The 14,185-nt window shown below is 52.7% G+C and overlaps 1 protein-coding gene across 1 annotated transcript in view; it reads right to left on the reverse strand.

Moving 5' to 3' along the window:
• Positions 1–1,164: 1,164 nt before the first annotated feature.
• The window catches only part of RAB26 (RAB26, member RAS oncogene family), a 74,730-nt gene continuing 61,709 nt past the window's right edge, over positions 1,165–14,185 (reverse strand). The window contains exons 5-8 of the mRNA XM_044452616.1: positions 4,608–4,673; positions 4,316–4,372; positions 3,248–3,324; positions 1,165–2,134 (exon numbers count right to left, since the gene is read on the reverse strand). Coding sequence (XP_044308551.1) covers positions 2,032–2,134; positions 3,248–3,324; positions 4,316–4,372; positions 4,608–4,673 — 303 coding nt within the window. The 3' untranslated portion in view covers positions 1,165–2,031. The remainder of the gene's footprint in view (positions 2,135–3,247; positions 3,325–4,315; positions 4,373–4,607; positions 4,674–14,185) is intronic.

Below are 14,185 nucleotides of genomic sequence, written 5' to 3' on the forward strand. Positions count from 1 at the left end.
AAAAAAATTTGATGGAATAAGGAACAAAAAAAAAGGGCGTTAAGGCCCCCCCCCCCCCAGGATTGTTTCAAATTAAAACAGGGATGGTGGGGGCCCCCCCCCCCCCCCCCCCCCCCGGTATGGTTGCACTTGTGCAGGCAAGACAGATGCAGAGTTCACAACCTAGGGCAACTTTTTTCTGAAACTTTTGTTCGTGACCAGATTTGGTCATGAACTGAGGCATTCATGAGCTGAGGTAACTATCCTATATAAACTTAATTTGGTTGGCATCAGTGAGGAAGGGATGCAAGTATTTATAGCATGAAGCTTGGGTTTTCAAGGCCTGGAAGTCTTGAAAGACAGACAACCATCATTAAAAAATATTTTATTAAGAGGAGCAAAAAAGCTATAAACAGCTAGTAATTTCATAGTACATAAATAACACTGTTTAAGGTGCTTAAGACGTGGACCTCCCTCTGCTGCTTGGTGGCAGTAAAAGCCTATGTAGAAAACGCCAGGTCCTGCAGAGAGGCTGTCAGTGCCTCTATCGAGAAGTGGAGGTTGCAGAAGCCAAGCTGCAGAGACGGGCACGAGCCAGCTGGCAGACGCCTTCCGAGGGGACAGTGCAAAGCTGGCCTGGTCCCCACACGCTACACACGCTGGCTCCCCCGATCGGGGTGTGCAAGTGCAAATGAGCCTTGAAGCGTACAGTGAGCGGTGAGCACACACAACATGCAAATCGGCTCCAATGCAAGAGCTTAGAAACAGTTTAGTTGGGAAATGAGAAAATCCAGGTAAAGCCTCTGAAATTAAACAGAATCAAAATACATTTCGGAACAAAAGCCTGGCGATGACTAAGGTATGTAAATAAGCTGCAGGGTATGCAAAGCACCGAGTGGGCTTCCCCAGGTGGCCTCAGCTGCAGTGTCAGGTGCGTCCTTGTGCAAGGGGCAGGTGCCACAGCTTCCTTGGGCCAGCGCATGTGCTTTCCCCAGAGCTGCTAGGAAACCTCCAGATGAAACTCCTGCTCCATAACCCATACCAACTCCCTACTTTCAAACCAGTGGGACACGGGAGCCAGAGAGAATTCTGAGAGGCATGGACTTGCCTCAAGCCAACAGGAAGCACCACCAGGCCCTGGCTTCACCCTCAGGTCAAGGGCTTCCTGCAAACATCCCTTGCCTTTAGACTTCTGCCAATGAGGAAGAGTGCTCTTCTGCTCCCCTAAAACCATCTCAATGGAAGTCGGCACACTCGAAGGGGTCTAACCCTCCTCACTTCTTGCTGCGCTAGACTTTGACTTGAGTTTTCTCTTGGCTGTAGCCTGCTATCCACTCTACCTCATCCCGCTTGCTTGCATACAGCCGGGTGCTTGGTTAGTGAAGGACAGCAGGGACCTGCCATCCTCCTTGAGAAGCAGTCACAGAAGACAAACCAAGGATGTTTTACAGTTGAGTAGGAGACAAATTGCAGTAAAACATATTTCAAACATACAAAACCAGCTTTCTCTGTATTACACTTCTCTACAAAAGCTCAAAACACCCAAAGCATTTGTGCTCAAAAGGTCAACCAGTAGTACTTCCAGTAGCAAAAGAACCAAGAGCAAAGTAGACAGGAATATATAGTAAAACTCAGCAGGAAACAGCAATTCCCTTCTGTCTCCCTTGGGCCACTAGAAATGGTGCTTGCAAGACACACGTCAGCCACTGAGGTGGTGCCCACACGAACTTCCACAACCCCCACTCATTTCAGTGGTGTTCATGCTGGGTTCTTGCAGAGCTGCTCAAAGGCCAGCAGCAGCCCAATTCCAGTTCCTAATCAGCCCAACCCTCCAGCTGATCCTTTAAAAGCCATACTTGGCTGCCTGGAAAGACTGGGCCTCTGCTTTTTCCAAGCTTTCACATGTCCCGTTTCGCCCAGACAGACAAGACACAAAACAGCACGTGGTTTCTGCAAGGATGCAGTGGGAGAGCAGCACACCGATTCAGCGGCACACACTGGGAAGCTTGTTGCAAGGGGTGCGGCTGGGCAGCAGCACGGACGTTCGGCTGCTCACGGTCTGCAGCAGCCAGCACCTTTCACTTCCTTCTTGACGTAGTCGTGAAGCTTAAACCGGGGCTCGCTGGGCAGCTTCAGAGATCTGTGCTTCAGCTCCCTGCACGTGAGACAGAGGCTTCGGTGACTCCGGTCTCCTAAACATCGCTGCGGGCCTCTGAGAGCCACTTCGCCAGCTCACCGCAGCAGACAAAAAATGGCCTTTTGTGGCACAAGTGGCTGACACATGGCAGAGGGTGAGGACACCTCCACAGCCCATTCACTCCTATGCACAGGCCAGCCTGCTTCATTCTGTCAGGACCAGGAGGTCACGCCAAAGGGCAACCCACTTGGAAAGAGGCACCGTTCGGACAGCTAGTTTAATGCTGCCAGTTCCCCACCATGTTATCAAACGGGACTTCTAGCAGACTGCAGTCTTGCGGCAACCTAGTCTGTGTTTTACGGTCAAGGTTTGGACTCGGACTGATTTCTTTTGCACATGCGTCACTACCAGTGACGGGCCATGTCTGCCCTTCAAGCCTTAATCTGCCCAATTCTCTGAGCCTGTGACATCAGGCGTGTTTGCTCTTGCCCTGCTTACACCTCTCCGATACTTACCTCCTGCTTTATTACATCTTGTAAACAAAGTGAGGTAGCTTGAGGCCTGGTCATTGCATACTTTTGAGACAGTCCCCAAAAAGATAAATTAGGAACGACCTCTGCATTAGAGTCAAAGGTGTACTGACTGCATGTTGGTGGACAACCTCACAATTCTTATTTAACTAACTACACGGTACTACTGCTCAGACAGAAATCCAAATTCATCTGGCTCTGCTGTAGATTTCTTTGAGTTACCTTGCCCTGCCCCGCAAGTGTGCCACCTTCCCCTAAACTGCTGCTCCTGGGGTGCTGAGGTTGGGGGAGACACAGGCAGGTCACATGCTTAGTGTGAGACGAGGCTCAGAGGCCTTCCTGGCTTCCGCACTTCACCACTGTGTCATACCAGCTCCCCAAACTCAGCTGAACAGCAGATCTGCTGGGATTAGCAGAAGCTGGGGGCTTCTTGGAGGCCTCTGGGTGGGCACTGGTGAGGCTTGGCCTGCATCAGCTCGACGCTGCCCAGCTTCCGGCCTCCTGCAGCCCTCCTGCAACTTTCTGCGAAAAGCAAGTGGCATGTGCTGGCCCTGTGTCACGGGCAGGCACGCGTTAAGGGGAGCAGAAGGAAACTGCTTACTTGGCAATGGCTACGAATGCCAAGTCGACATTCAGTCCGCTCCTGGCACTGGTCTCCATAAAGGGCACTCCGTATTCCTGCACGACAAGTAGAAAAACAATTTGCATCCGTCAGTGCCCACCTGTCCCTCACACGGCCTGTCAGAAGTCTGGAGGGGGCACCCCCTTAGGGGATGGAGGCCACTGGGCTGCCTCGCCACTGTCGTTCCACACGAGACCGGCCCGTGTCCAGATTGTCCCAGCAAGCAAGTTATCCTCACGGAACAGGCAGCCCCACAAATACCTCGGTGAAATTCAGCTGTGGCTTTACCACAGTGGTAGGATAGTGAAAAAAGCTTGGGGGGGAGTGCTTGGGCCAAAGCAGGTGAAATTGCTTTGCTTCTGGGTGCTCTGGAAGCTAATGAAGAGACACTGCTCACATGTGCCATTGTGTGGCTCCTTGGCAGATTACCTGCAGAACGCTGGGGGCGGTTTGGTCCACAGGTGCGTGGCAGAGTTTGTCATGCACACACCTGGCAGACTCCATAGGTGGGGGCTATTTATTTGTTCTTTTGCTGGTCAATCAAAAGCCATTATCTGAGCTCGAACATGCTTGCTGTGTCAGTGCTGCCCCTCTGCGAGACAAACCCATCTAGGCAGATGCTTCATCGCGAACTAAGAATTTTTATCCATCTGCTTTGACTCCAGTTGGAAAATGAAGCCATATATCAAGCACAGGTAAAACATGTAGTTATACCTTGATTTTTGATTTCATGTAAATGCAAAAAATAGGGAAATCACTATTCAGAGTGGAGTATAGTCCATACTCCACTCTGAATCAAGCACAGATGTTACATTATAATTTTAAAATCCTTGGAGTTGCAATGACAGCTGGAAGCATGTGCACCATGCCAAGCATCATCGTGCTCACTGCTGCTCATTCTGTGACACGGAGAGCAAAGTGAATTCTGTTGGCAAAATTCCCTTCACGTGCATCATGCGTGTCTTGCAGAAACTAGGCTCCTGGGACAGCATTTCAACACATTTTGGGGGAAAGGACACAATGCGCAGGCTGGGTTGGTGCCTGTACCTTGGCTAATTTCTCCCCGTCTTCTCGCCTCACCACTCGCTCCTGAGTTGAGTCCACCTAGGCATGACAGGAGAAGAACAACCGTTGGCATTGAGAGCCCATTCCTGGCTGCATGAGCCGTGCTAGTGTAAGGAAGAGCTTTGTGGAGTCAGATGGGCATCCGCTCCCTCTGATGACTCGCCTTTTGCACAGAAAAAGCATCTCTTGCCACCCCTCTTCTTGCCAGTGGCTTCCATTGCAGGCAGGAGTGTCTGGGGCATTCTGTTGCTACACCAAAAGCTGGACTACTCACCTTGTTTCCCAGCAGCATAAGGACCACATCTTGCTTGGCATATTCATGGATTTCTGTCAGCCAAGCCTAGCACAGAAAAAAGACAAAAGCACCTGAAACGCCATCACAAGAGCCAAGGCCAGAAACCAGGACAGTCGGGGGTCTTGGGTTTTCTGCATCACTCAAAGAAACTGCCCAGGAAACCTTTCTTGGGAACTATCAAACAGAACTGGAAACGGCCCCAGAGGCAACCAAATGGCTCACTCCGGTGGCCACGGAGCCCCATCCTTACGGAGCAAGTTGTTCACTGGGTCAGGGTTTCAAGTGTGGGAAGGCAAAGTGGCTGTACTCCACACTCATGTCTTTATACCAGTTGGGCTTGTTGGGTTGATGGCAGAGGACAAGGAAGGGAGCGCTGGATGGACCGGAAAGGCTGCAGACTTGCCAAGAAGGCAAATTGCAAAGTGGGGTGGGGTGTGGGCTGCTCCACAGCCCCCCTTTTGCAAGCATTTCACTGGCTACCGGTCTGTTTCTGGGCACTGCTCAGAATGTTGGTTTTGACCTATTAAGGCCACATGGTTTGGAAGGGCCTGAAAGAGCATCGCCTCCTGGTGGAGCTTCCCCGGTGCCAAGGTTCCTGCAGGCCTTCAAAACAGCCACGTTTTGTGGGGGCATTTCCCCCGGGCTCCGGAGCATCTTGCTGAAGAAAGCGAGGCTCTTCGTTTCCTTCCCACTAACAGGTAAAGATCTTTTCAGGCAGGCAGCCTCTGCCCTCTCAGCTGATACCTTGCTAATAGGCTTGTTAATTAGTTTGGTGCTGTTTGTTTTGCCAGTTGTGTTTCAACAGCTTTTTAAACATGAACTTGCCCTTATGCTATGCTTAAATTTAGGATTTGTTAACCTGGTTTTTGTTGTTAGCCAACTAGAGTGCCATTCTTTTGCTGGAAAATTAAAATTAAAGCTTTGACACTATGGTTTTATGCACAAGCCTCCGGTCAAGCCAAAGTCCTCTGAAAATGTACACAAGGATGCAGGAGCCACAGGGTGATGGGACAGCTCCAACCAGGCAGGCCACAGAATTCCATGGCCAATTTCACCAGCTGGCCATAACTGAGCATGTAACACCATTTTTAGGAGACTGGGAAGAAATGTGCAAGCAGCGGGGTGTGCAGAACCTCAGATCTGCAGCCAGACGTTTCTGAAGCAAGAGCAAGTGCTCAGTCCAGGAGCCACTCAGCCTGCAAATGCAAAGTTCTTGAATATTTGCATCCAATTCTGGAACAAAAGGTTTCAGTGTCAAGCCCCTATAGCATTATTCATGTGCAAGTGTTCTGGAACATCTGCAGTGACCTGGTAAATAATCCCAGGTATCCTAACCATTCGCTTTCTCCGTAAAATCTGCTGTAAAGGCTGAGAGACTAGATTTACATCTGTGCGAGTGGAGAGGAGGCACTGCTCCCCGGCAAGGCTCTTGCGTCACCTGCAGAGCATCCCATGTCTGCACTCAGCATCTCCAAGCAGGGCTGAAGCTCCAGAGAACTTCCAGGCAGTGTCAAGGAGGCTGGGTGAGATGGACCCAGCAGGGGCCAACTCGGGTAGCTGCTCCCGGTGCTCCTTAGTCCGTGGCCACCAGTGCTGCTCGGCTGGCAAGGTCTAACCCCTCGTTAGCCAGAGTCTGCCTTCTGACGTGCTTTCCATGGGGTGCCTCTTTCTCAGCCCAGAAGCAACAACTGTGTTCACCTTGACATTCAAGGGGCCCTTTCTGGCACCTTTTCCAGCTCAACAGCGTTCTGTCAGCAGCACCCAGAACCCATCCACTTCAGTTACAGGGCATCCAGCAGGTGCCACGCTCTCCAGAGTGCTCTTACTTCAAGCACAGCCAGGATGATCTGCCCCGAGACCTCCCTGCTGCCCAGGAGGACAAGGAGTACCTGGGGCGGGGGCCAGGCCTCCTGCTTGTTCCTCCGCCGTGTGCTCCAAGTGCCGGGGTTCTCTGAATGGCAGCTGCCCCGACCGAGGAGGCATCATGTTTTTTGCTTCCAGCAATGTTGTATTAACTCTCGATCTCCAGCTTTGCAATTCTGCCCCCATAACAAGGCGCAAGATCTGAGCAGGCTGGCTCCTCTCTGGACAGACACGCACATGCTGCCTTGTCGTGAGCCACTAGCAAAGCGCGCATGGCCTCCCAGACTCAACGCCATTCAGGCCTTGCTGGGAGACACAGCAGAGAAGTGCGTCTAACTCATCTCTTCCTTCTCGTTCTCAGTGTGAGCTACTTGGCAGCGTATGAATGCAAATAGCACAGTTGATTCGAAAGCTTCCAGGGGAGACACTGAGGGGCAGCAGGCCAACGGAGGCTGTGCACTGGGGCAAGAGGCTGAGGTGGCCAAGACCAGTCCTGGGCAGCCAGCAGGGCATTCCTGGCCTGGCTGCTGAGCAGTCAGCTCCATGAGTTCCAGCAGGGCTTATTCCCAGACAGGCCTGCAGCTTAAGGCAACCTTAAGCCCTCCAGGTGTTTTGGATGGCAACTCTGACCCACAGCCTTGAATTAGGGCAGGGGATTAGCGAGCACTGGTCGAGTTCAGCTGGCCTGGAATCCCAACCCGGGCCCTTTCTGCTGGCTGCAGGTTGCGGTTTCCTGGCTCACACACATTTCTTCCCACGTTCTGAGCGGCTGAAATGCCTTTAAGGCCTCATTACTTGAAGCAAGACAATGAAGCCACAGTACAAGGGTCTTTTCTGACCCCTCGCCCGCCTGCCTCTGGAGCCTAGTGCTCAGCCTCCCAGCCGGTCCCAGCCCGATCTGAGGCAGGGCTTCCAACAGCTCCAGGTATAAAGGCAAGGGAAGAAAAGGGCAGGCACCCTCCAGATGGCTAATCTCAGGCACCGAAGGCCAGGCCAGGCCAGGCCGGTGTTTTCCCTACCCGGCACTTGCTGCATTTCCACCACTGGCCCTGGACATGGGAAGTTCCTGCTGCCTCCTCAGATCCGGTATCCAGAGCCGCCTGTGCTTCTCCACCACAGACAGCCATCGGCCCACATACTAGTCTGCTACTGCTTGGGGACTGCCTCTCAGCCGGACCTGGGCTGACAGCTGCCTTCCTTGAAAGAAAGACAGCAAAGAAAGGTGCCTGCAAAAGCCTTGTGGTGCTCGACAGGTGAGCGCACTCATGTGGGCATTTGCTTTTGCACCTTTAGCCCACCTCATTGGCCGTGTGCAGCTCTACAGAGACTTCTGGAGGGGGTTTATGCACTACCTATGGGATTTCTTTCCAACCTCACTGTCTACAGCAATTCCTGAAACTGCCACCGTATGCACGGCACGAAAACACCAGCACTCCCAGGAACGCACTCCTGTCTGAGGCATGGGACCGCCACCTGCAGCAGCAAATGCCGGGTGGACGGGACAGCTGGCCAAGTGCCACTAGACCCGCTGCTGCTGCTGCTGCTGCCGCTGCCAGAGTGATGCTGGAGCAGTTCCTCCCTACCGCCTGGCCCAGCCCCCAAGGCCTTTCCATCCAGCATCCAGCCTCACCCGCCTCCCCTCATTCTGACTCGGGGCACTTCTCCATGCTCTTTCTCCCTCTTCTCCGCAGCACCAGGCAGGGAGCAGGGTTTGAGCGGAGCCCTTTCCCTAAGGAGAGCTGACCGAAGAATGCTCAGGACTAGCCTCTTCCTCTCTGAGAATTAGTGCAGGGCAAGGGGCCCCGATGACTGGAGAAGGGCTGATGTTGTTCTTATCTACAGGAAAGGGAAGAAATGAACCTGAGAACTGTAGACAGCTAGGCTGACATTAACCCCTGGAAAAATTCTGGAACAGATTATACAACAAGCAGTCTGCAAGCTCTTCGAAGAAAATGCAGTGATAACTAGAGCCCAACATGGATTTCTCAAGAACAAATCCTGCCTAATTTCATTTTTTGGCTAGGTAACCTCCCACTTGGGCTGTGGGAATGCTATAGACATAATCTATGTAGACTTTAGCAAAGCCTTCAGCAAAGTGCCCCATGATATCCTGATTACTAGACATATATCAGGTGGATTCAAGATTGGACTCAGAGAGTGCTCATCAACCACATGTTGGGGATTACATGAGCGGAGCTGACTGGAGCCGGGGGTCAGGCTTGGTGGCCCAGGAGGGCCTTTCTGACTCACTTGGTTTCTATGTTTCTATCAATGGCCCCTTCTCAAACTGGGGAGAACTCAAAATGGGGGAGCAAGATGAGGTGCTGTTCAGTAGGCAAGAGCACTGTCAAAATATGCCAGAGGTCAAGAACCTGGAAGGCAGCATGATGAGGAGTGAGCCTCTGGTAGCAGCTGCTGAAAGCAAGCTTCCCCCAGGACTCCCAGGTGGTGTGCAAAGGGCCCTGGCAGCTGCAGGTGACAGAGGGACCAATCCTGCAACACCAGGGCTGCTGTTCTGGCACGTGGCCCACAGGAGTGGCCCTGAAACTGCCCAGATCCTGACAAGCCAGGTCCAAGATCTCCATCACCCATTTCCAGCATTCCTGCTGCACCTCCCTGCCTTTGCCCCAAACTCCCAGTAAGCAGCACACGGGCTTCAAGCATATTTGGCTGATTAAAATGATGGCAGTTCTTCCAAGATGTCTTTTGTCTTGTCTTTTCCTTGTGTTACTGAAAACCCTAACAAAACCAAGAGCAGGGGGGATGTTACAGCAGAAAAGACCTCCAGGCACACTGCCCCTCTTGCGCAGCACAACATGTCTGGATCTGGGCACAAGATGGGGCTAGAGCAGCATTGCGGAGGCGAGAAAACAATTTGTATGTGCGGCATGCCCAAAAACCACGGCTCATGCTGCAGGACGGAGGCTGCTTCGCGGAGATTACCATTCGCTGTTTGTGTTTTAAAAAACCAGGGGAGGGCCCAGCTGAGCAACACCGACCAGAATTAAAGACTCAGAACCTGGTGTCCTTTTCCAGCTGGCTTTTGACTCTGCCCTCTGGGTTGGACAGTGCGTGATTGTGCACAAAACTGCACAGCACCCTTGACGGGCAGCACCGTGGTCAGCGCCTACATAAGCTCCTCAGACGAGCCCATCGCCTCCGGAGACGGCTGTTTCGTTCCCGAACCTTCGTATCAGCATGGAGGTCCTCACAAAGTTTGGTCTAAATCCTCCTCTTGTCGGTCAAACCCACTGAACTGGACTGCTCTATCTGAGGACAACTTTGCTCCCCTAGGAATGCAGCGACCCTTCATGGCTTCGAAAAAGCCTGCGACTCCCAGCGTGCTCCCATGGCTCGATCACATGCACGGCTGTGTCCCTCACGGCTGCACACCTGGTGCGCCCAACCTGGCCTATGAACCCCCTGGACACGTGGCACAAGCCTTCCCTGCTCCCTGAGAAGCCTCCTGCACACACGGCCAGCTCCCCATGGGGCACTGCGGCCCACAAGGAACCCTACGTGGGCGTTCGACGCACCTCACTCTGACCGGGGTGCACACACCCCGAGGAAGCATCTCTGCGTGGATGGGAACACTGGCTGGGTGATTCTAGGGGAGGCAGGGGGGCTGCTGCGCGGTCGCTGAGATCTGCCCACCAGGCACGGCGCATGTCCTTCCCTGCTTCTCCAGTAACCCCTAGGGGGTACTATGGGGTGGCAGAACAGTGCAAAGGCACAAGTGAGAAAAGCCGCTTCTTTCACGCGTAAATGCAGCATGGTTTCTGCTCTAAAAAACTGAGCAAAGGGGCTGTTTAGACACAGAAATAAAACTGGTGGATCTAAAGGGCCCATAAACAACTATGAGTAGCCTCATTCGCGCTTCCTGTGGAAAAGCCCTCTGTGAATGCAACCCCCAAACCGCAACAGCAAGAGTGTGAACACTGTCACTGCCACCTGGGACCCTCCAGGGGCCTTAGTGCACCTCCCACCACCCAGAGCCAACAGGCTGAGGTGGCAGGAGCTGGAGGGTGCCAGGCTGAGGAGTCCTTCCTACAGTTTGTGCAGAGGGCATGGGGCAGCAACGTGGGCACTGTGCCGGGGCCCAAGGCTCTTTACCAAAGAGCTAAAGGAGGCTGCCAGATCAGAGGAGTCCTGAAAACACGAACTCCTGCGTCTCGCAGGGGGCACTTTAAGGCTGAACTGGCAACTGCTACTCGGTGGGGAGGGGAAAGACATGGGGTGGGGCTGCAACCAGGAGCCGAGCATTCCCTCCCTCCTCACCCACTCCTCTGCCCAGGACCCTCCAAAGGAATGGCGGGCCCCTTTGGTGAACTGTCTTAATTTAGCAGGGTCTTCAAACTCTTGGATACATTTTCATCTCTCTGAATGCTTTCATTCAACTGCCACTCCTGCTAGCCCCCTAATGTGTGTGGATACTGTTGTCATTTTTATTGTAATTGTGTTCTAATCCCATCTTTTGTTGCTTTAGGCACCTGGGGCATCCTGCAGAAGGGAGATGTAAATCAAAACATGCAAACAGGCATGGGAGTGGCTCCCCCCCATCCCCGAAACGTGAGCACCCCCAAGGGCGCTCTGCACAGACCGCACAGCGGGAGCTGTCACCTCCGAGCTCTCCGTGTGCCCAGGACCAAGCAATTAGGAGCTTAATTAAACCCCCCCTCCTCACCCACAAAATCAGCAGGCAAAGCAGGATGGTTCTATGCAACCAGGTAGAACTACGACTCAGCCGAGCAGCATCTGCTTATTTGCGCAGCCTGATAATTAAGGGCCATTAGTCACCTCTGCGATTTAATTCCTATTGAACAGACTACGAAATTGGAAGTAATTACTAGCTCTGCTATTGGGTTTTCTTCCTCAGTCACTTCTCAAACACAGAAGATGTTTTAAGAGGACAAAGAAATATCAGTGAGCAAAATGGAAGCACATTGTTGTGTTAACACTCTCAAAAGCACTACACAGGCCTTGGTGAACTTTGTGAAAAGAAAGGCAGGACCACCCAGCACAGACAGGTCATAGGAGAGAGCTCTGACAAAACATGATCCACTGGAGAAGAAAATGGCAACCCACTCCAGTATCTTTGCCATGAAAATGGACAGTACCAAAAGGCAAAAAGATATGACGCCGAAAGATGAGCCCCTCAGGTCGGAAGGTGACTGCAACCAAGAAATTAAAAGACACTTGCTCCTTGGGAGGAAAGCTATGGCAAATCTAGACAGCATACTAAAAAGCAGAGACATCACCCTGCCGACAAAAGTGCGTATAGTCAAGGCTATGGTTTTCCCAGTTGCAATGTATGGCTGTGAAAGTTGGACCATAAGGAAGGCTGAACGCCGAAGAATTGAGGCCTTTGAATTGTGGTGCTGGAGGAGACGCCTGCGAGTCCCTTGGACCGCTAGGCGATCAAACCGGTCAGTCCTAGAGGAGATCAACCCTGACTGCTCTTTAGAAGGCCAGATCCTGAAGATGGAACTCAAATACTTTGGCCACCTAATGAGAAGGAAGGACTCCCTGGAGAAGAGCCTAATGCTGGGAAGAAGAGATGGCAAAAGAAGAAGGGGACGGCAGAGGATGAGGTGGCTGGATGGGGTCACTGGGGCAGTGGTGTGAGCTTGAGTGGACTCCAGTGGATGGTGGAGGACAGGAAGGCCTGGAGGAATGCTGTCCATGGGGTCGCGATGGGTTGGACAAGACTTCATGACTAACAACAACAAAATGCCATTCTTCTCATGGTCATCCATGCATTCACAGACACGGGCTCGAGCAACAGCGGAAGGCCGAGGTCGGAAGAAACCTCTGCAGCTCGACACCACAGAGTGGGCAGGGCTGCCCGTCCCCTGTGGAGTCTGGCTATAAGGGGCCCCCGCCCAGTGCCCCGGAGAGCCCACTGTCCCCAGGCAGTTGAACAGAAAGACATCAGCCCCAAGGAGGCGACGGTGGCTGGTTCCATCCTTTGTGTGTGCCCACGCCTCCCAGGGAAGCCATGGGGCACAGCCATGTGTGAGGAAGGATGGCCCCTGGACTGATCAAGCTTCACCCTCGCAGTTATTATGGCACATGGTGGCCTCGATTTGGTGATGGGGCAATGCAGATGCCTCTGAGCAGGCAAGGCCGGCTGTCTCAGGGAGGCCGTCTGGGAGATGCTGAGTGACCATTCCAAGAGGCTTCTCACCTGTATCACTGTTAAGCAAACTGTCCTTCACCTCGTAACCGTGTGCTCATTTCTCCTAGACGCAGACCTGGCATTTGCCCGTTAAATCTCATTCTGCTCTTTTCAGCCCAGCACTCAAACCTATCAAGATCACTTTGAATGTTGTCTTCTGTTTCTAGCTAACCCATTCAACTTGGTGTCGTCTGCAGGTTTGATTAGCTTGCCCTGCGACTCTTCGTCCAAGTTGTCATTAAAAATGTTGAAGAGCGCTAGTCCAAGGACGGAGCATCGCCATGGCCCACTCATTTCCTCTCCCCAGTCGAAGAAGGTGCCATTGAGAAGCAGTCTTTCAGTCCAATTGAAACATAAAAACAGAGCGAGTCAGAAGGGGTCTCCTGCGCCATCTAGTCTGACCCCCGGCTCCAGCCGGCTCCGCTCACGACATGCCCACCATGTGCACAACCAGCCTATCCTAGAACACCCGCACCGATGGGGCCTCAACAACCTCCCGTGGAAGCCCATTCCACACCCTCGGGGTCCCAACTGTCAGGAAGTGCTTCCTGGCATCCAAAGGGAACCTGGGATCCCTGAGCTTTGCTCCGTTGGAGTGTGTGCTGCCCTCCTCTGCAGGGGAGAACAGGTCTCTTCCCATCTCCATGAGACATCCCTTCACATACCAGTATGTCGCCAGCAGATCCCCTCTGAGTCTCCTCTTCTCCAGGCTGAAGAGACCCAGTTCCCTCAGTCTCGCCTCATACCCCATCCCCTGCAAACCGGCCACCAACTTTCTGGCCCTACACTGCACTGACTCTAACCTGGCTATATCCTTTATGTAATGAGGGGCCTGAAACTGAGCACAGTACTCCAGTTGCAGGCGCACTAGAGTCATGTAGAGTGGTAGTAATACCTCTCTCGATCTAGAAGCCACACTTCTGGCTATGCAACCAAGGGTGGCATTCACCCTCTTGACCACTGCATCACACTGCTGGCTCATGTTTAGCCTGCAGTCAACCGGTACCCCGAGGTCCCTTTCACAAGTTCTGCTCTCCAGCCACCTGTCCCCTAACCTGTACTTATGACACTTATTCCCCAAGTGCAAGACCTTGCACTTACCACATTGAACGCCATCCTGTTGTCTCCTGCCCACTTCCATAGTCTGTCCAGATCCTTTTGGATCTGGAGTACCTGCTCCTCAGTTGTGGCCACTGCTCCAGTTTTAGTAACGTCTGAGAATTTGATCAGCAGACTGTTCACCCCTTCTTCCATGTCATTGATGAAAAGATTAGACAGGATCGGCCCCAGGACAGAGCCCTGGGGGACTCCGCTTGTCACTGGCTGCCATCCCGATGATTCCTCACTAATGGTTACCTTCTGCTTTCGGTCAGTCAGCCATGCCCTAATCCACCGGACAGTGCTTTGGTGTATCCCAAAACTCCTCAGTTTCTCAACCAGGATATCATGGGGCACTTTGTCAAAGGCCTTGCTGAAATCCAGGTATACCACATCCACTGCATCCCCTCCATCTAGC

The sequence above is a fragment of the Varanus komodoensis genome, unplaced genomic scaffold, assembly GCF_004798865.1.
Source record: "Varanus komodoensis strain SLA01 unplaced genomic scaffold, ASM479886v1 scaffold73, whole genome shotgun sequence".
Taxonomy (NCBI): Eukaryota; Metazoa; Chordata; class Lepidosauria; order Squamata; family Varanidae; genus Varanus; species Varanus komodoensis.